Raw genomic sequence first — 23,157 nt, 5'->3', positions numbered from 1 at the left:
TCCTTAATGTATCTCCATGAGTGAGTTGATAGATGGAAAGAAGATTATGACTTATGTGAGGTATGCACAACACATCTTTGAAGTATCCCTCCCCTTTATCAATAGCATTCATGTAAGTATGATTCCCTATCATGACAGGTGGAGTATGACAAGGATCAAATGATGAAAACATAGACTATGAAGATGCCATATGATGAGAAGCCCCTAAATCCATAAGCTATCTCCCTAAATCTCGACTTGAAGTAGCTACTATGGCTTGACCTTTGGCCATGTGATCCTATCCTTTATCAAAACATGAATATGAAGAAGAGGGTGAAGTAGCCATTCTTAAAGGTAGATTGATTTGATTCTTCTTGAGAAGATTCTCGAGTTCATCAATTTCCTTCTTATCACGATGATGTTCTTCATGTCCATTCTTCTTACAATATGCACAAGTAAGCAACTCCTTCTTGGATGATTTCCCCTTATTGTTAGAGTTGTCTTATGGCAAGGAGGTTATGTGTTCTTTTCTTATTGTGAATTTTGTTGCCATAATTTATGCTTCTTATTAGAACCTTTTCCTTGGCTCTCTTTACTAGCCACCAATATTTTAGACTTTGAAGACTTGAGAATCCCTATGCTCATGAAGTTTGATCGTTCTACCATCAACATCTCTACGAAGGAATAAAATGAAGGCATAGCGTAGGAAGAACCGAAGGTCAATTTATGAGTGTTGAAGTTGAAAATAAATGGTACATACTTTGGAGGAAGTTTTATCATCAAATTATGGATCAATTTTTCATCCTCTATGGTAATTCCACAATCCTTAACCATTGACCGTAGCTCATGTGCCTTGGTGATATAGTATTGAATTGTGTCAAACTCCTTAGGATCCAATGACATGAGATTTTCATCAAGTTCAAAACCCCTAGCTTTGTCTACTCTTGCATACAAGCTAGAAAACGTATCCCATGCTTCCTTTATTGTTTTACAATTATCAATATGGAAGATATGATCATCATGTACATACTTCCTCAAAGTACCAAGAGAAACCTTATTGTTATGATTCTATTAATTTAGTTTATCGGGATCAGATGGTGCAACCATGGTTCCATCAATATAATTAGTTAAACCTTTTTCCATTATTTTACTCCATGCTCTAATTTTCCATGTAGCATAGTTATTTGGAGTTAAAACTGGAAATCTAGGAGAACCCATAATGCAAAATGAAAGAACACAAGAGAAAGAGAAGCACAAACACTCAAGACACCCCCCCAAATCACTCAATCAAAGAACCTCCCCAAAATGGACAATTTTGGCACTTTAAACTTAGTTCGTGTACAATTGCTAATTGTCAAAATGAACCAAAGTGGACTTCTGATTTTGATGGTTATAACAACAATATGAAACTATATATGACTCAACAAGATAAGACACAAGACCTCTCAAGGATCTAATTAATTAGAAGTGCCAAAAGGCTAGAAATGACCAAATGTTGAAAGTACTATATGCACTCAAACTTACTCCAAATTGATACCAAATCTAGAAAGTAAACAAAAATTATGCACTTAAAAGAAAATAGCACCTTGAATATGTGTAGATCACGAAATTCTACCCCAAAACAAAAAAGATTGCTCGAAAAAAGGAGTTCGGATGAGTGAGATATTGTTGTGTTCGAAAATCACCTCTGAATTATTTTTCTTGAATCGTCGTCATCACACCTCCAAAAATCAAATGACTCTAGGTTTCACCTCAGATGTTCGATTTTGATGAAACAAAAGTTGATTCAAGGATTTTTTGACCTTTTAAATGTGATGCCAACATTTGATTTGCATCAAAAAGCTCCAATCTTGACCTGCAATTAAAAAAAAAAAATCTCCAATGGCTATGCAATAAATGCTCCTTTGGCTCTAATATCATGTAACAATTTGCCTCAAGCTCTATACAATGTACGAATCTGCCTAAGACAAGAATGAAATGCTAAGATCGAGAAGCAGAAAAAATAGCACAAGAGAGACAAAAGATGATCAAATGAGAATGGATTAATCAAACAATTAGATAAATACATCATAGAAGTGTCTTGTATATAAAGACAATCAAGATGACCAGGAGTCATACAAGAGATAAACATAACAACTAAGCACATGTCCACCAAGAGTGGATTATCCTCCATTGTGCATGAATATACGTGCAACAATGAAAGGATAAGAATACAAATGTGCATCTCGTAAAGAGGTGTACTAGACAACATGTACTCAATTGGAGTGCAAACTATTGTATTATCTACATGAAAACTCATATAAATATGCAAACTCCTAAGTGTCTACATGACAATTAATATGAAAATGCATTAACCTAAGTAAACTTAAGTATAAATAGTAAATACTTAATTACACCAACATTACAATTTTATATTTATTTAAAATTTTACGATAAAATAATATAAAGATTTATTATAAAACATTGTTGACTATAATAATTATAATATTTATTATTAATAAAACAAAAAAATATTTATACAGATAATATTAAATAAACATCGTACTTCTAAATGCTAAATAATAATAATAATAATAATAATATAATTCATATCATTGCAAGAGGTGGCCCATCTTACTTCTAATTGAGATTGTATTGTAAAATCTATGAAAAGGCTAAATGCCATGTGAGCTTATTAATTTATTTTACACGCACTACTCCGAACCCGCCACGTGTATTGTTAATCCACGCGGGGGGACGCCCATTTCTTAACTAGGTGTCCCAAAATTTCTAGCTCCCTCATTTTACATTAGCATACGTCAGTGAGGCGGTAGACAAAGTTTCCGAGTATTGAAGGAGAAAGATTGGCGGCAGAAGACAGAAAAATAGACTCCCAGGGTTGGCCTCCTTAACCACAGTCACAAACATTGTTCCCGCGGGGTCTTTTCAATACTATTGCAGAGAAAAAGGAAAGTGTCCTGGTGCAGAGATCTGAAGATTTTCAATGGAAAACCCTACATATTGCTCAATCACTTCGTAATTTAGATCCGGTTTTCATGAAAAAGTTCAATAGTTTGAATCAGCTTTTATTTTCATGGAGCTGCTAAATTTGCCTGACAATTAGAGCTTTTTGGGATCAAAGAAATCCACAGTAAATTTTTAATAAATTTCTCTAAGCATTTATATCAGTTGAATCCCTGACAGTAGAAGCCGTTAACTTTGCGTGAATATTTTAGCTTTTTTCTTCCTTGCCCTGCTAGATATTTTAGGGTTTTAATTTTTTTAGAGCTCCTAAGATGTCAGCAAGGGGGCGAGGAAGGCCGAAAAGGCTTCCAGAAGCGGAACAACTAGAAGAAGAGGGCGATCTGAAAATGGACAGAGCAAGGCCCGAGAAAGAGGAAAATATAACACTGAAGGAATTTATGAATGATGTAGATACGTTGAAAAGTAGAGCTAGATCGCGTAAAAGTGATATTTTAGCTAAATCTATAGAAAACTCTGCAAAGACTGAGGATTCAGAAAAAAATGGAAGTTTAGGCAAGTCTGTGCGAAACTCTCTAAAGAGAGAGGGTTCAGCGCAAATTTCTGAAAAGGAGGCGCATGATATTGTTGTTTTGACTTCTACACCCCCCGATTCGCAGAGAGAGCGATGGCGCCTACGCAGCATGTGGGAGTTGGCTGCGGTGTTAAATTTCTTGCATGTAGGGATTGAATAAGATCAAAATTGGTTTAGAATTGTTTATTAGTTTATGTTTTTATTGTTTTAAGTGGTTTTTAATGGAGGATGACTTGCGGTGCAGGTTTTTCGGCCAGTGTTGAATATAAGTTTGGAATTTTCGGCTGAGGAGCTCGAGACTGCGCTTATTACTCCGAATAATATACTGCGTCAACTGCATATACACTTGCTCAAGGTTGGTTGTGCTGTATATAAATTTGTCAAGTGTAAAAATGAACTGTTTATGTCATCTCTATGCTGCTTAGGGTTTAAAGGATTGACTGTGAATAAACAGTTCAAGCGTAAATTTAGTAAAAGTCAGATTACTGTCGAAGGCATTGGCACCAAATGCAGTATTTCTTGCAGGGTCAGAATGAATTTAGTTGAGTTAGATGTTTATGCGATTGCTTTGTTTCTAAGAGCAAATACAAATCTTTTAAAAAATTAGACGAGTTGTTTCCTAATGGAAGACAATGCGACCACATAGTACACAGAAAATTGAACGTTCCTAAAGTTCAATTAGGTGCTTAAATGGATAGTGAAATAGCATCATACAGGTTACCAATTTATGCTGCCTTTTAAGGGCAAGGGAGTTTTTAAAAAAATGTTATCTCAAATTCGATTGTAATCACACTAAACTATACAACGCCATAGCAAAATTTACATAAGTATTTAACATCATTCGCTTTTTGGGAAAATTAATCATATAGACTGGCACGCTGTGCTGCATTTTAACGGTAAATACAAATTTTTCTGTTTCGAAGAAGAAACATATTAGTCTAGATGAGGCTCCGCTACAGAAAAAAATAATTGAAGTTCAGAAAGCCTGATAAAACTTGCAGGATATGAATCAATTGTCCGTTGGATTTGAAATATCCTACTAGTAGCAAGTTATGATTCTGATTTTCAAAGGCAATTCAATATTTTTTTTCTCAATAACAAAAAGTTAAACTACACACGAGAAGCAGTGCCACAACAAAATTTACTAAGCTTTCAATGTTGGAAAGTTTGATAAAACTTGCAGGGTTCAAGTACATTGTGAAAATAAAAGGCATCATACAGATCATAGTTTTGTGCCTTTTCTTTAATAAAGATGATGAAATGGAAATATTTATTTGTTTTCAAAATTGAAGTTCTATGTTGCTTGATGAAGCAACGCCTCAGCATAAATTTAGAAATGTCGACTGGACTTGCAGTCTGTAAAATTTATTCCATATGGAACTCAGCAATTGGAAATCTACACTTTTGAAGTGACTCATTTTGCTATGGCATATGACTCTCTGCATCACAAAAGTGTAAATAAAATTCATCATGCAAGTTGTAGTTGTTTTGCCTTTTCTTTAATGAAAATAATGAAATAAAGATATTTAGTTGTTTTCAAAATTTAAATTCTACATCACTTGATGAAGTAATGCGGCAACTTTAGAAATGTTGATTGGACTTGCAGTCTGTATATAATAAATTATTCCACATTGGATTCAGTAATAGTTGCCCTTCACTTTTGAAGTGGCCGATTCTGCTATTGTATATGACTCTCCACATCACAAAATAATTAGAATTAATTATTTTCAGTTTCAAAAGGATATTAAATAAGTTGTTAAATGATGTTTTGTGCAGATGGGCATTTTGTTTGCCTTAGAGTTTTTAGTTAAATTTAAGTCACTGATGGCATCAGATAATATTGGTGATGCTTTGAATGGTGTCTGTCATTCATTATTAGAGCTTAGTAATAATGCATATCAAATTATAGATATCTGTAGTTTTAAGACCTTTTGAAAAGACGGTATAAGATTCAGTTATCCATCTGATTAATTAACTAGTACGTATTGTTCCAAATTTTCCCTCTGATATTTTTTTGAACAATCCAATTTTTTTTCTTTGTAGTTAAAGTTAAATGAATGATGGCATGTGATATATTTGGTGATGCTTTTGATGGGGTCCGTCATTCTGTCATTCACTACTAGAGCTTAGAAATAATGCATATCCAAAATATAGATACTTATAGTTTTAAGAATTTTGAAAAGATGTTGTAAGAATCAATTGTTTAGCTGGTTTATTTACTAGTACTTAATGTTCTTCACAATTTGATCCCTTATTATTTTTTTAATAATCCTAAATTGTAAGTGTCAAGAAATTGGATCTATCAAAGTCAGTAGCCCTGATGTTTTGTTAAAGGTGTTATTCAGAATAATTAGTATTTAATAATCTCCCAGGCAGGGCTCACCAGAAAAAAAAACCAGTCAAATCAGTTTATGAAATTTCATTAGTAGTATGTATTAGGTATTTTTTGAGTTGGCAATTGATAATACTTTACCAAGTGAGCAATGAATGTGGAGTTGTATCATATGTTTTAGGCTTTAGCTAAACATTGTGGGTTTAATGAAACTTTAATTAACAGAATTAAGTTGTATTATCAATACTGAATACACAAATAAATAGAGTTTTACCAACGCCAAAAATAGTGTGAACTGAAAGGCAAGTTGTCTGAATAAAGACAATTTCTAAAAATAGACCAAATTAAGAAAGCTAAACATAAGGCTAAATGACCATTAACTAAGGTTCTAGACTAATGGGCTAAATATGGCAATAGCCTAGGACACTAAAAATATTCTAATTATCTTTGCTTATGGTCATTCTATCAAATACCTTGCAGAAGGCTGTACATGTATTATGGTTTTAAAGCCTTCAGAACATTATGCTTCTATTGAGACCCTCCGCGGGTCTGCAGAATATCAATGACCAAGAGTAGCCAGGAAAAAACAAGGATGTCCTCTTCTGTGAATGGTCCACAATAAGAGACAACAGCTTGCTACTGACCCTGCCACTGTGATGAGTCTGCCCCTAACCCTCTTAAAATCTGTAAAACCTTTGACCAGAAATCATTCACAAAACATCCAACCTGATGTTGGATAACATAATTGTCCTCCCTTTGGGACAGAGACATGCGTACTAATAACTGCCATGATTTTTGATGTCTTTTTTTAATTGCATATCAAAAACACATTTACATAATACGAGTTCAAACTCAAGCAGTTATCTCACATGAGAGCACAATATACATCATATAAAACAGTTCTCAATACTGTAACTACTGCAACTATAAACTAACTGAAACAGTTCTCAATACTGTAACTACTGCAACTATAAACTAACTGAAACAGTTCTCGATACTGTAACTACAGCAACTATATTAACTGAAGAAGTCATCATCTATATCCTCCACTACATAGTCTAGTTCAGAATCGAAAGCATTGGTATCAGGGGAAACAATGGTGTTACAGATGATCTCTGCTGTATTGGTCCACTGGCCCATCATATGAGAGGTACTGGTAGAAGTGCCGGCTCCAGCCTCATTCTTCCACAGCCCACTTTTCTTGAGCTGCCTGATGAACCCAGCCAATGTGATGTTGAAGTCATCTTTGTCTCGAGCAGTTGTGTATCCACAAGCAATCTCCTGCTTCTCAACATGTCCTCTCTTAGGATCTGCAGGAATTTGCTTTTTTTAATCTTTATAATGACTGTTACCTGTAATGCAACATCAGTATAAATGAGTCTCGAAAGAGACTCAATAAGAATCTAGCCTTCCCTGCAAATATGTTTTAATTCCTTATCTTCCAAATATTTCATAGCAATATAGATGAAAATATAGACCAAAAAGTGTAGCAAAATTGTTGCCAACAACAATGCTACCAGAGACAATGTTATGTAATAGGAAATCCTTATTAAACACTCGACGAAAAAGACCCCAGATTTCTTTGCCAAAAGTACAATAAAAAATTACATGGTACACAGATTCATTCATTCTACAGATAGAGCAAGAATTGGCTTCAACACCTGGTTTTCTGAAGGGCAATTTGTGCAAGAAAAGACACCAAAGGAAGCATGCAGCTTTGGGTTCAATTGGGTGACGTCAAAGGTTAGAGAGATACTTACTCCGGACCAAGGGTTGAAGCTGAAGTCTCCATTTGAGGCTGAGATGGGTAATAATGTCCAGACTATGGGTGAGCAATGAATAAATATATCTAGCTTTTACAAGGTGAAGAGAAGTATTGTCAGGTCAGTAGATCTGAAAAGAACAGTCGACAGTGGGGCAACAGTTTAAGGGGAGGCCAAGCCCAGAGAGAGGAGAGAAGGAAAGAGTAGGTTCTCTATTGGCCAGCAGGGATGCAGATTTCAGCCACCAACTCCTCCCATGGAATGACTATGTTATCTCTGAGTATGTCTTGAAAGGTTTTGATACCCGTGCTTGCCCAACTTTTAGCCTAACATCCTTGAATCTTAGACAAGACCTTACCACAGTGCTTAAGGTTCCACCAGATGGAGTTTCGCCCACACACAGGATGATCACCTTCCAGGAACCGGACCTCCAGAATTTTTTTGAGGAAAATTTGACCAACCTTCCAGACTATAGTAGATAAGCAGGATGCCTGAAAACAGACTGCAAGATAGCATGATTTGAAGATAACAAAGCATTTTGTTTTTGGGAAAAAAGGTAAAAACCCTGAAATAAGAATCCTTGACGTAAAATCTCATGCGAACTTCTTGAATTACAGAGATCAAAAATGTTTTTTGAGAAGAAAATCAACCAAAACCAAAAAGATAGCTGACAGAAAATCCAAGACACTGATTAACAATCACATTGTTTTAAAGGAAAAATTGGTAAAACTTTGCCAGAATCCAGAGATCCCTCTCAAACTGCAGAAACCTTGACCAGTACATCATGAGCAAACCCTTAATTTTTTAGGAATTTTTTCTAAAAACTCTAGATAATTTTTTCAAGGTAAATTTTTAATAAAAAATCTAAAAATAATAATTTTAATGGGAAAATTTTTTTAAACCCTAGAAAACCCACAACTTCAAACCCAATTTTTGGATTTAGGTTTTTTAGGCCAAAAAAGATTGCTGCAAAATCTGAAATTAAAACCACAAATTTTTGAGTAAAAATTATCAAAACTAAACAGATAAGTTTTAATACCATGAAATTGTAAAAACAGAATTAAATTGTATTAACAATACAGAGTAAATAGAGTTCTACAAATGCTAAAAGTAATGTTAACTGAAAATTAATTTGTCTAAATAAAGACAACGCCTAAAAGTAGACTGAACAAAGAAAACTAGAAATAAGCCTAAATGACCATTAACTAAGGTTCTAGAATAACATAGCAAGAACATAGGATACTATTATACAGCTAAATCACATTGCCTTTTGCTTCAGTCAGTCTTCATGCTATGCCACAAGATTAGATGAATCAATAGAAGTGTTATAACAATCTGCGTCATTTGTAAATCTATAAGAATCTCAATAATCATCACAAGAAATGAGAGAAATGCAGAGCATGGAGAGATCTTGAATTTTTTTAAATTCTTTAAATAGTTGTTGAAACTACTTGAGTAAAACCATATTATCAAAAAAATGATCATTGAATCATGCAAACTTCGAATTGAAAAAATGTTTTTGAAAACTGCATATCGATAAGCCATAGTATGGAAATTGACTTTGAAAATGTGCTTGACAAACCTTTATGACTACTAATTTGATAAACTAAATTAAAAGTAAAAACCAAAGGTTTGATTTTAGAAACTAGAACAGAGTCCACTTTGGATAACTGCAAAGGAGAGAAAAGCTAACTATAGCCAAACTTTTACTTGAAATAGTTTTGACTATCTATCATCAAAGATGACACTAAAAGTGATATATTTTCTGAGGTAGAAGGTGGTCAGTACAGCTGAATGATCAAAATTGAGGCCACATATAATCAATGCATAAGTGATGCAGGGCGTTTGATTACCTATGATCAAAGCTTATCCAAACCAACAGTTGCAGATATAGTTATACTGTACACTGTGCAACAGTAACTTACTTTTGCCAGATCAATGGCTGTTAGTCTTCAATGTTGAATTTTCTCGGGATCGCTGCAACTGTAATAGCACTGCCATTATTTTTTGGTATGTGTGTTCCAAAGGCAGCTTTCCTCATATTAATAAGCATAAGCCATGAATAGCCATTAGGGACATGTCTATTCGTTAACAAGTAATTAATATTATAATAAATATAACCATAGTTATATATATTATTATTATATTAATTTATCTCATATAATAATAAACACACACACACATATATATATATATATATATATGTCATAGATAATTATATATAGATTATCCAACTGAAGCTACCACACATCAACATTCAATTGCCATTGCAGTTATGTATACATTTTTGACTTCACCTTGTATACATTTTTGACTTCAATATGTAGCCAAGGTGTGTCATATCAATAAAACCATTTGCATATAAAACCAGATGGATGTGTGTTAATAACAGCATTCAAAACCGGATTTATAATATTTGTAAAATTTTCTTCATGGTCACCAAAAACACTACAGTGGCATTTAAACTACCCCAGAATGATCATTTTTCTGTTCCATATTTTGTGTAACTCTATGGCTAATGTTACATTTTAAGATATGCTTAGAAATATGTTATTGTTAATAACTATTTTAAATTTTTACAGGGTATACCACCTGTCAGCAGGACTGCATTAGTAAATGACACATGGATAACAGCACTATCAAAGAAACTTGCTGTTTGGTGGCCATGGGTATTCTCAAGTTACAAAACTTTATGCTTTTATCATAGTTGTGTTTTTCTTCTGAAGTTAAGTTATATAGGGGGTGAGGGGAATAGACTGAGATATAATTGTGTTTGATGAATATGCAGGTTGCGAAAGGTGACGTACCACTTATTACATGCCATGGGTAAGCAAATTGACTCTGGAATATATTATTCATATTTTTTTCTGAAGTTATACAAGCTAACATTTTTCTTTTTGATTCAGGGAGGAGATTGAGGCGTACAAACAACTGGATCCTGACACCCGCCTGTTGATTTTGAAGGCACTGTGTGAAATTCGCCTAGATGTATGAGGAAACTTTCCTTCTGCTGATTGCATATAACTTTATCAGTATTCTCATTTAAGAGATTATGGTATGGGATAACAATAATTGACAACTGAGAAATTTGTTTTCATTGTTTGTTATTTATGCCTCTGGGCTCTTTAGTCTGCTCTGTGAAAAATATTGGTTTTTGTTTTCGTGAAATAGCAAAGAATAGTTCAACAATATATCAGGTTTCTTTGTTTTGAGATTTAAAAATCTTTAATTCTCTGATGGTCTTTCCGTCTATCTGTCTATTTTGGTCGTGTTTAACTGGCTGAATTTACATCTGTTTTTCATTTTGATCTATGTTGCCTTTTGAAGATAAGTAAGTATTGACCATGTCATACTTAATCAATACTATTCTATTTTTCTGCTTCAGTTGTGCATGCTAGCCAGCATTGGAAATTTTATAGAACTGAATTCCTGAATGTTAACTCTATTCAACCATTGTACTTTTCTTCAGCACCTGTGGACAATTGATAAAAAGTTTGATATGACATTGGTCACAAGTAATTGCTATTATATTTTTAAAATATGGGCCTTCCTTTTGGCAAAGCTTTAGCTTTAGCACATTTTCTGAAGTGACGAAATTATAAATATTCTCACGAGTTCACTTTTCATTTAGTACAGCAAGATGATGTTTGGAAGTATATCGATGATTCTTTGAAACATGGCACCCCACGTTCTGCATTCAGCAAATTGCGTATGGGTGGGGATTCACATGGATTATCATACTGGTAATACATGTGGCTATCATAGGTTGTTCAGACTTGATATCTTGATAGCACTGAAAGAGTAGAAGAATGATTCACTTGGGTTCTGTTTTGTCAATGAGTTATCCTACCTAATACCATAAATATTTTAAATTAAGGTACGATGGAGATGCCATTATCGGACATCGGCTATATAGGGAGATGCAGAAAATTGAAGTCAAACTCAAGCCAAAGGGGAAGGGTCGTTCAGCAGAACCAATTGTGACATGTCAGTGGGAAACTGTTGCAACTAGTTTTGAAGAATTCCAGTCATTATCGGTATGTTATTCCTTGAAAAATAGTCATTGTGATATCTCTAGTAAAATTTTTGTACAGTAAGAAAAAAAGACATTCTGATTCCTCTAATAAATTTATTGCAATTGCAGTCTTACAACTTATTTCCTACTTCTATTACAATTAGGGATTTCAGTAATATGTAACAATGGCAGTTAGTGCTCTTTGAATACTTTTTAATATTATCTGTCATTTGTATTGTTCTATTCATCATGTACCCCGATGACAACTTGCAGGAAAAACTTGCTTCCAGTAGAAATAAGTTAGAGGCAGGAATTGGAAAGAAGATTAAAATCGATATCCTTCCTGTGCTTGAAGAACTTCAAAAGGTTTGTATATATTATTATATTCAGGATGGGTTCAAGATCAGACATTAAAAATGATGAGGTACCTTGAAGGAATATAATCTTAAATAAAATTTGGTTGCATGTATATTCCATTTCACCTTTTATTTGTAGGTGAATTCAAGGTTAGCATACTTATATTTTCAAAGATCTATGTGAAATATGCTGAGAGATATCAAGCTAAAATGTAACCTTAATCGTAGCAATATATATTCTCTGCCCTAATTGAATGGTAACATTCCTTGTGATCATATCCAAACTTAAGCTAATCCTAATCTTGAATGAATTCTACCCCTAACCATAATTAAACCTTAAATCCCATATTCGAACTCTAAAAATAGAGTAACCATTACTAGAATTGGCCCTAAGTCAAGCCATTATTAAACTCTAACCCTATCTCTAATTAAAGTTTAACCCCAAATTTAATTGAATCCTAGCCCCAACCATAATGGCAACTCAACAGATACTGTAGATAAATAATCATTTTTTAATTAAAAAATATAAGGATTGAAGAGCATTTTTTTCTTTTTGCTATGTTATCATATCAAATGGATGTATTTTTTTATTTCATTTTTGTTTTGTCATTGTTAGTGACAATCATGAATAGGAGTCTTAAAATTGTGAAGTAACATGGATCGGTTTCTACAAATGTAATTATATTACTATTGTTATAGATATGTTCCAAATGTAGATGCCAATCTCTTATAAATATAAGAGTAGGAGACATGTCTCTATGATTAATCACTATTAGTTAATATGTATTTAAAATACAATATAACATATGTATTATATATAATATATATGTATAATATTATATGCATATATAATATAATATTATATATTATGTCAACATTGTATCTTACAATTAAATCAATCCGACTGTAGCTATAATCTTAACACTCCCTCTTAGCTAAGGAGGATTTGTTATGGAACACATTATGCTCTCAAGCATATGGAGATATATCATCTCAATGTGATATTCCTAGAATGACATATTTAAGGATATAAACATAAATCCATCAACACGTGCATATATATATATATATATATATATAAACATAAACATATATAATATATTACATGTGGAATTTGAACAATTAAAGCAATTATAATACAAGATTTGAATGCCAACTTAAGTGTGCTCTATGATAGATCTAAGTTATGGTGTTCGGCAAGATCTAGCCTAAAGAACCATAACAAATTGATTTTTAGTGTTCGGAAAAATCTGGCTCGAAGAACCATGATGAGTTGATTATCAAGGTGTCCAGCAAAATCTAGCTCGAAGAACCATGATAAGTTGGTTATCAAGGTGTTCGACAAAAGACGGCCCAAAGAACCATAATAACACTTGCTCCAACACATTTTGGTGTTAGGAGGTAGGTCAACTATTGATAAAGTCATTAGTTTACAATAGTTACCTTATGGTTAATACATTCGTTATCATGATTTTCAGCACTCTGGGACAACAACTTAATGAAGTCTGTCATGATAATAGGTCTACCATTCATAAGATCGTTACCTTACAATGGTTACCTTCTGTTTATATATGTCAATGAAATATTGTCACTTTTCATTACATATCATATGTGAAATAGTAACCACCATGAAACAAGTTAGAGGGTGGTACAAAGGCGTTCACCTCAATTCTATCTCATAGATAAGAATACATTACAATATATTTTACTTAGAACTTCTCATAGAGAAGATATCATTTACAAATGATTGCACCTCGAAAATTCTCCCTCTTGAATAATGATCCTGGCAAGTCTAGCAATTACTCCCTTAGAGGCTCTTTTCCCCAAGGATTCTTGTCAGACTCTCTGAATCTGATATCTAATTTTCTGGTGATAATTCATCACTTCCTCATGATATACAGAGGAGTAGGTCCATCAAAATCATGCCGTCACACACATGTATTTCTAGACTCCCTCTAAGTATCAATCTTCTAAGCTCCTACGTTGCTTTAGAAGAAGTGTTATACTCCCTCTTAATGCAGAAGAATCTCATAATCTCAATCATCAAAGATGTTTGCTTCAAAAGCCTCATTTTATCCATCTTGATCATCAAGGTCCTACTATCATTAGATTGAGTCTGCACAATATTAGGTATCATATGTAAAGTACCAGCCTTCTTTTCCTATAAGAATATTCTCAAGATAAAGGAAAAGATCAAGGCAAATAACTCTTTATGATATGCATAAAACATTAAAGAGAATACAATGAATTGATTAATGTGATTCTAAAAAAAAAAAGAAATTCTTAGTTGTACATTAGCATCCTTGATACAAGTTGCTCCAATGAGGATCCATATGTAACAAATCCGAAAATGTCTTCATATAAGCATTTGTCAACCAGTGGGAATGAAATATTGTTTCCACTTATTCCATTTTATAGAGTTTTCAGTCACTATTTAATCCCATGACCACTCACATAAAGACCTTTCTTTCTTGAATGCAATCTTTATATACTTGTATGATAGATTATGAGGCCTTCATAGGCCATGTTATTGACCATCACTTAGACCATCAGTTTTCTAAATGTAGAGATTGTCTCCCCTCTCCAAGCTACACAAGGAGGGATAGTTTGATACTAGTAAATTTTGGTTTTAACCCGAAGTTAAATAATTTGGAGCGTGTATCTTATTTCAAACCTTTTGTATTATTCTGGCCAGCAGGATATGCAAAGGGAGAAGCTAGAATAGGAATTGGTATTTTCTAACTCACCAAAGGATACTAAGTAGCAAGCCCCTAGTTATGCATTGGAAAGCAATAGAAAATATGAAGTCAATTTAGAGAAGCTAGCAGAAGAGTTGGCACTAATAGTTAAGTCTCAATTGAATGATGATTAGCTGATCAGGAAATGTTATTTTGGTCCTTATTTTGGGACCAAGATCCAATTGCTTGCACTTAGACAAGCTCCTCCTTGGCAACATCATATGCTTCTGATCATAAATCAAATAATAGTAATATTGAAAATAATAATATTAAAAATGAATAGCACATATATAGATCTTCTAAATATAAACATCATAAATTATAATAACTATTCATTTTATACATTCAATAATAATATCATCTTTCTTCCCCTTCATATAAAGATGAAATAAAATAATAAAATAACAAAATTGACATATAAAATTTAATTTTCTTTTTATACCTTATTCTTACCTCTTTACACTCCCACATATCTTCTTAAATTTTCTTTACTCTTCTCCACTTGTAGCTGACTTTTATCCTCCTTGATAGAAATGTCTAATAAGTGTTGTCATTCTCAAATCCTGTTATTGCCTCATATTCCATTGTGGATGTTGCATTTCACCCAAATATTACTCACTTGTTTCTGTATATGAGGTTCATTATTCAACGCTAGCGATAATTTTTTTAATGTTCCCGTCAAACTATATGCTGCTCGTTTGATTTGCATATTGATAGGGATTTTTCTCCCTTCCAATATTTCATTTCATCCTGTGACTATTATTTTTCCATTATGCATTCAAACTGGTACGTGTTTATGGGATGAATCACTAAGCTGTTCACTCTTTTATATGATATAATTGTCGGTCATTATGTCTTCCATTTTGTACCCATTGTAAAGTGATTGTCTCCCACTTTGGAGTTATCCATGTCGGTATACTTGTACAGTGGAATGGTTTTCTCACTACCTTCAAGGGCCACGATACAATATATGTTCCAACTATCTTTTTTTCTCCCAAGCATTGATGGGTCACATCCATATGCTTTCAGCTATATGATTTTCATTTTCATTTTTTATTCTTATATGATGGTTCGTATCAGACTCCCACATATTATTGATTTTCTGTATTCTCGATCTTAATACTCTGAAAAGGGTCCTTCCCTTGGTTTCGATCATCAAAAGGATTAATCCACATCAATATCCATGTAGATAAATGTCGCTTTTTAAATTAGATTTATGCCATGTATTTAGGCACACAATGTGCTTGGCCAGTGAATGAGGAATAGTGCCTTTGTATGTATGACCTGTTGGTTTAATGGAGTAATCTTACCTTATAAATTGTGGCACTTTAATTCAATGCTATGGTGTTCCTATCCATATACCGTCAGTTCTGTTGTAGCTTTATTTGATGGTTATTGAAAATCTTACTGTTAGAATGAATAAATGCACCAGTCGAAGTGACTTCCTTGAATATTCAATAATTTATGGAGCACAACCTTCTCATTTATAAGACATTCATAATTTATCTGATGATATTGAATAGGTGCATAATTATAAGTGTCGTTGATATTCTTAGATGGTGTCTCATCTCATCACCTTTGATTAAAAGAAAGGAGAGATTGCTTACTCTTCTGACCTGTAACATTATCGCTTCTCATTGTCATTTTGTTTGCACAACATCCCCATATTATTTACATATACTCTTAAAGCCTTCAACAACTACATGTTTTGAGACTTTATATATCTTTGAAACTTGTCTTTTTTCTAGTAATGGTTGGTGTGCAGCTTCTGTAATATCCTGACGATGTTTCATAAGTCCAATGTAATGCCCTGGAAAGACAATTCAATAAAAATTAAACTTTGACACTATTAAATATTACTACCACAAAGCCAATGGATTGAACTTCTGCAATAATAATAGCGAATTTTAACTTTTAGCTCCACGTAAATACTTAAATAGAACATAATGCACATTGCAAGAAATTTGTTTCCAGTCTATTATTTTCATACATTGAGAGTACACCCAATTCTATCTTTGCCTGGTCCAATGCTAAGTTGCAGAAGTTCGTATGTTTGTTTATAGCATTTTCTTGTAGCCAGTGAAAATATGTTAGTGGAGACTATATACTTACTAAAGAATGGCTGGGGAAATATTTTTAATCTTAACTATAGTTCCTGTAATAGTTGCCCGTAAATATTCATCTCTCCCATTCTATTTTGTTTTACCTGCTGCTTTGGACACCTTGTGCCTCTGGTGGTTGTAATGATTCAGATGTTGGCTCTTGACTGCAACGTTCAATCTCTTCTCTTGTGTGTTCTCCCTTGTCTTGTGTATATTCAGGCAGATCCAAGATGATATATATATATATATATATATATGTCCCTCTTTCTAATATATTATAGGATGTTCCATGCCAACCATGTATAATTTGATTCCTCCTTTCTATGAATTTTTCTTCATATCATTTCTATTCTCTTTCACATTTGCATCCTAGCTCTGATACCATGTTAAGTAACATGTATCAATTTCTGCAAATGTAATTATATTATCATTGTTATAGATATGTTCCAAATGCAGATCCCAATCTCTTATAAATATAAGAGTAGGAGACATGTCTCATGAAGAGACATGTCTGTATGATTAATCACTATTAATTAATATATTTTAACAATACAATATGACATATGTATTATATATGATATATATGTATAAATTATATATATATATATATATATATATATATATATATATATATATATATATATATATATATATATATATATATATATATATATATATATATATATATATATATATATATATATATATATAATATTAATATTATATATATGATATAATATGTCAGCATTGTATCTTACAATTAAATCAATCCGACTGTAGCTATAATCTTAACAAAAATCACTCAAGGCGGTAGCCCATCCTCGTAAACAAATAATAATGATGAAACTATATTTTCATGGTAGGTGGATTCAGATGACATGATTTATTAGTTTTTTAAACCTACAGATACATTTTATTATTATGAGTATTAGTAATCAATACTAACAACTTTGAAGCCATGTCTATTAAAGATTAAATTAACACATAATCATAACTAATTAAACATGGTCAAATACCCTATTATCTATAGTTCCTTAACTTTGAAACATTAATTTAAAATATAACCACAATTACAGAAACATGCTCAACTATCCTACCACATTCAAGTGTCCACGTCAATCATTTCCTCTCTTAAAAGAACTTAATTGAAATTAAGATAAACTAGTAATAACTTATAATCTGTATTCGATTCAAATTTAGAAATGATTTCCATTTAAAATTGTTCAATAAGTCAGAATCTAAATGGAAATAACTCCATATCTAGATTGTTGACATACGTAAATTCTTAACATTCAATATATTTGTGCCACAACCACAAATAATATGTGCATCCAATTTTCAATCTAGTGTTGCAACAATATCCGGACATATGATACTGATACCCATCCAATGGATAAATGGATGTATCACATGAAAGGAAAAGTAGCTACCAATTATCTCTTCAAAATTTAGCACACATATTTTAACACACTCTAACTGCTATTATCTGGATACAATATTAGCAGTTGAATGAATACAATATTAACAATCGAAGTAAGAATGACCGTGTTTAAACTATTTAATGTCCAGGTACATAAAGTCATTTTTTTAAGGATATTCTCATCCATTGAATGACAGTTTATAATTTTGTATTTTTTTTAAAGGATATCTTTTTATACAACCTAAGTATGCTACCCTGGGTTTCTGGGATGGGGGACAGGGAAATGGGTTTCTGGGATGAATTTATTTTCAATAGAGCAGGGCACAAGAGGATGGCAGAGGGGACAGCTATATAAAAGATAGAGAAAATTTAAAATATATAGGGAGATTTTAAATAGTTGTACGAAAACATGGATAAAGCATGCTAATATACATTATAAAACCTGAACATATAACGTTTGTGTTAAATAATTTAAATTGTGTGTTCATGTAAGAGTGGAAGTACTTTAAAAAAAAAAATATAGTTTTGTTAATATTGACAAAACAGTATAACATAATTTTTTAATATTGATAAAATATTTACAATTTAAAAAATAGAACTTCAATTTAAAATAAATAGATGACTAAAATTATTGTCTAAAATTATTTATATATGGAAAAGGCAAACGGATGCTAATTTAAATCACATGGCATTTTTATTAATGGAGATTCTTTAATCATTATGCATGTGTCATATGCCTCTTGGAGTAATAACTGTAATATTATAGTGGTAGAAGTGACAACTTAACCAAAACACCTTCTTTTCTTGGTTGAGATTGAGGTGGATGGACTATTTTGTTTGGCTTCATGTCCCTAGAGGGACTGAAAAGTTGACTTATATGTCAGTATCAAGTTTTCCCCAGTAGCTTGTCTATGAAAGTTTATCTGTCATTGCAACATGGCCCCCTGTTTGAATTACGAGGTTTAATTTATTTATCATTGTGGTTATAACAGAAGAAGGAGCGTGCACTGAAAAAGCAGCAAAGACAAGCTATGCTTTTGGATAACTTTTTTGGTTCACAAGGGGACGATGCTGGTCGTTCTCGTCGTGACCGTAAGCCTGTCAAATATACCTTCGGTATGTAATCTGTCTCGATTTGGTTCACAGGAGCAAGTCATATATTTAGACTATGTTGATTAGTTTTTCTGTAGATATCTTATGTTATATTTAGGACTGGCTTCATCTTGTATTGTTGAATATGTTTGAAATATTTTTTTTAACATAACTTTACCAACAGGACTGTTGCAGGATACCCAATGCTTTGTTAGAACCTAAGATCACTAGCTCAACAATTAAGACATTTAAGAAATTGATAAAATTCAAAAGGATTATTGAGGTCACATTTGAAAGTGAACTGAAATTGATAAAATTCAGAAGGAATGTTGAGGTTACTGTGATATGTGTTGTTTTACTAGGAAACAAATTCAATATTGTATGTGTTGAGCAGTGCAGGATACACATGTTTGTATTTTGCCTATCAACTTATACAACGGCAAAGACCATTTCATTGGAGATCATTTATTGTAGTACATTTTTTTTTGACTTTAGTATGAGTATGTTGCTGGGAGAGTTATATCTTACTGTTCTCAAGCAAAATTTAAAGTAATAATAGATACTATCAAGTTATATTCATATATGATGTTCTTTAGTATTATATGGCATGTGATTAGGTTTTCTCTTCTTGGATATGAATCCTATGGTTTTGCCTAGCAGTCAGGGAAGTACATATCCTAGTTTTTTTAGATGTGGATTTCTTGTGCATCATAATCACTATTTCACAATAAGATTGTACTCGTCAGCCAAGAGTCCAATCATAATAAAAGGTCAGCTATAGGGAATTAAGGGTCCATGTAGAAAAAGTAATATTAAACAAGATAGGCCATACAGGGGAGTGGTTTGTTATAATATTAACTACTGTCTTCTGTTGATTTTTGGAAGAAGTTGTAAACAGAACAAGAAACTCAGTAATGTAAATGCACGTGGAATTCTTTTGTGTGCCAGTCATTTGTTTTTGGTAGCAGGAATTTAGATAGTATCTAGACAATTACTAGAGTGTCTTTTACATGAGCATTTTGTATTTAGCTGCTCTGGAGATGTTTTCTGGTCCTTTTGATATAAAGCCTCTATATAAAACCGAAGCATTTAGAATTGGTTAACTCAGGACTCGAGAGAATCAGGCAGGAGCTCAAAATTTGATTGAATGCATGTTTTGAAGCTGTATGTTTGAAACTTGACCTTGTAGTATAAAAACTAAAAATATTGAAGGTATAAAACCCTACGTCATTCTTCTTTGCATTCTTTTTATGTCATGCTTGTGTGCTGTTGTAAGGTTTTTTTGCAATATTATTATAGTCAAAAGCTGCAACAGTTAGGTTTATTACTTTTCATGCTTTACAATTTTCTCATCATTTGCAATCAGCTACAGGTGTATAACAAATATATTTATATAATTATGAAATAATGTCTCTTGAGTTTGAGTGAAATAGCATCTGATTTTAAATTTAAACAATTTTTAAAATTTGAGTTTGGTTATTACATATAAGCATTTATGCAATTTATACTTTATTGCAGATGATTACGACCGTTCCATTGATGAGGCAATACAGTTGACAAAGTAAGTATTGTGAGAAAATTATTATTTCAAATTGATTTCTATTCGTTTGGAATTCTAAAACTGTGATGTATAATCATTTTGATTTGGCAAACATCTGAAATTGTTAAAATAATTTGCTCATCATCTGTTGGTTCAAGGCCATCTGTTTTCAAAAAAACCTTATGAAAATCCAGTGGACTTCAAAAATGCGTTCTTGTGTCTGTTGCAATACAGGAAGAGTCGTGAAGTTCCAGAGCCTGTTCATAGAAAGCATTCAACGGTTGAGAATTCTCAAGTAAATGGAAATGGGAACAATCCTGAAAATGCATTATCTTCAGAGTCAAAAGATAGGAGTGAAGAATCAGATGCCGTTCGTGTATCTGGTCGTCTGACACGAAGGTAAATTAAGATATGTATTTATGGTGTCTAAAAGAATATTGCATTTAAAATTTAGATGGATTATTAAATTAAACTGTTCAGATTTTGAGGAAACAATAACCAAATTTTCTGAAATTGTATGTTATATTTGCATTAGCATACTTGATGCATAGTATCCTGAATTGATTTGTCTCTGTGCTCTGTAGCAATCGATTTCGACCAGCAGAGAAAAAGTCTGGGGATAATGTGTCTGATAATGATGTCGGCAATGAAGACGGAGTGTTCATGGAGGCAGTGCATGAGGATGGACACATAAGTCCAAAGCACAGAAATGTATCGAGTTCAGATTGTGAGGAAAGACTTCAAGAGGATCAGGGCGAAGGTGATGAGGAATCCAAAGATGATGACTTCGACGAAGAGTCTAAAGAGGATGATGGGGATGAAGAGTACAAAGAGGATGATGGGGACGAAGAGTACAAAGAAGAAGAAGAGGATTTAGAAGATGATGACGATGAATTAAGCATTGACTTAGATTATAGTAAGGACCGGAGAAGGCATTCAAGCCGGAGAAAAACAAGAAGGAAGCCTCATTATGATGAGGAAGAAAGTATTAGTGCTGATTCTGAGGATTCTGATGATGATGATGATGATGATAGTGAAGATCAAAGAAGGCGTTCAAGTCGAAGAAAGAGGAAGAGAAAACCTGCAGCTGAAGTCCAATCTGGTTTGCGACGAAGCAAGAGAGCCACTCGTGTAGATTACAAAAAATATGCAATATCTAATTCTGAGGAAGAGAATTCTTCAGAGTTTGAGGAACAAGTAAAACCAAATGGCAGAAAATTAATTGTAGAGTCGGATAGAAGCAATAGTGTTGACTCTAATGTTGAAAATGAAATCTCTCATAATGAGGTGTTGGTGCAAGTTAGAGATGAAAAGCAGCCAAACACAGAAGAGGTTCAATCATGTGCAGCTTTTACAGAAGAACCTGTGATAAGGTCCTGGGAACAATTTGGAGAGCAGTCTCTAGATTTAAAGAATCGACACTTCATTGATCTGAATGAGGCAGCTCCATTCCCGGGCTTTGATGATTTTCCAGACAATAGTATGGCAAAACAGCTAGGACCCGAAGATGTTATTTATGAGCAAGTTAAACAGAAAGAATGATGATGAATGCTGATATCCGTCTCACACAAACTACAGAAGTGGCCTGTTCTTGGGCGCATGTATTTTCATTTTTTGTATTGTTCTAGATTTTTCTTTTCCAAAATAGTATTGGCCACTTTTACTTCATACAGGAGTTGGAGTCAATTTTAAACCTGATAATTTCTTAACTCAGGTGTACAGTACACTCAATTTTTCCGAGAGGCTCTTAGAGTTACTCCTGTGTGAAATTTTTGCAGTGGGGTTCTGGCCTTCATTCTAATTGTAATCTATTTTAAGAAAAAGGTAAATTTTCTTGACCTTCTATAAACGCTCATGGGGCAGGAGCAGATGGATTTTGTTAAAATTAATATATTTTAAATGTAAAATACCTTATTAATCTTAAGGTCCTCTGCAATTTATTGTAAATTTTCAATCTTGAGACTTTCAAATCATATTCATTCTTCAGACATTTGCTATCTACACTCCATTATGTCTAGATTGATTGCTTTTGGGGCAAGAAGCAGACAGTTCCAAACTGACCTGTTGTAAAGAACTTACTTTCAGGAAATCTATTAACAAAATTTGTTACTTTAATAATCACACAACATGAATACATGGTGTGTTTAAAGTATCCTCCATTTCCTCTTTGTAGCCGTAATGACCAGGTTAAGCTTTTGTACCTTATAAGATTGTGTAGATCTCTCACTTCATGATAAAAATTTAAAGGAACATTTAAGCTTAAAGGTTGACCAACCATCTCCTGT

General features: G+C 32.9%; 1 protein-coding gene across 1 annotated transcript; it reads left to right on the top strand.

Annotated features, from left to right (window-relative positions):
• Positions 1–2,895: 2,895 nt before the first annotated feature.
• On the top strand, positions 2,896–22,819 carry LOC149569477 (uncharacterized). The gene is made up of 12 exons (XM_089822177.1): positions 2,896–3,659; positions 3,759–3,869; positions 10,192–10,278; positions 10,398–10,435; positions 10,516–10,597; positions 11,246–11,352; positions 11,487–11,646; positions 11,898–11,990; positions 19,233–19,356; positions 20,851–20,893; positions 21,107–21,271; positions 21,457–22,819. The coding sequence occupies exons 1-12, from the start codon at positions 3,255–3,257 to the stop codon at positions 22,412–22,414; spliced, it is 2,373 nt and encodes a 790-aa protein (XP_089678303.1). The 5' UTR covers positions 2,896–3,254; the 3' UTR covers positions 22,415–22,819.
• Positions 22,820–23,157: the final 338 nt, after the last annotated feature.

The sequence above is a fragment of the Cupressus sempervirens genome, chromosome 3, assembly GCF_028749045.1.
Source record: "Cupressus sempervirens isolate cs-2001-9-10 chromosome 3, ASM2874904v1, whole genome shotgun sequence".
NCBI classification, from domain to species: domain Eukaryota; kingdom Viridiplantae; phylum Streptophyta; class Pinopsida; order Cupressales; family Cupressaceae; genus Cupressus; species Cupressus sempervirens.
This window is presented reverse-complemented; position numbering and strand designations above follow the sequence as displayed.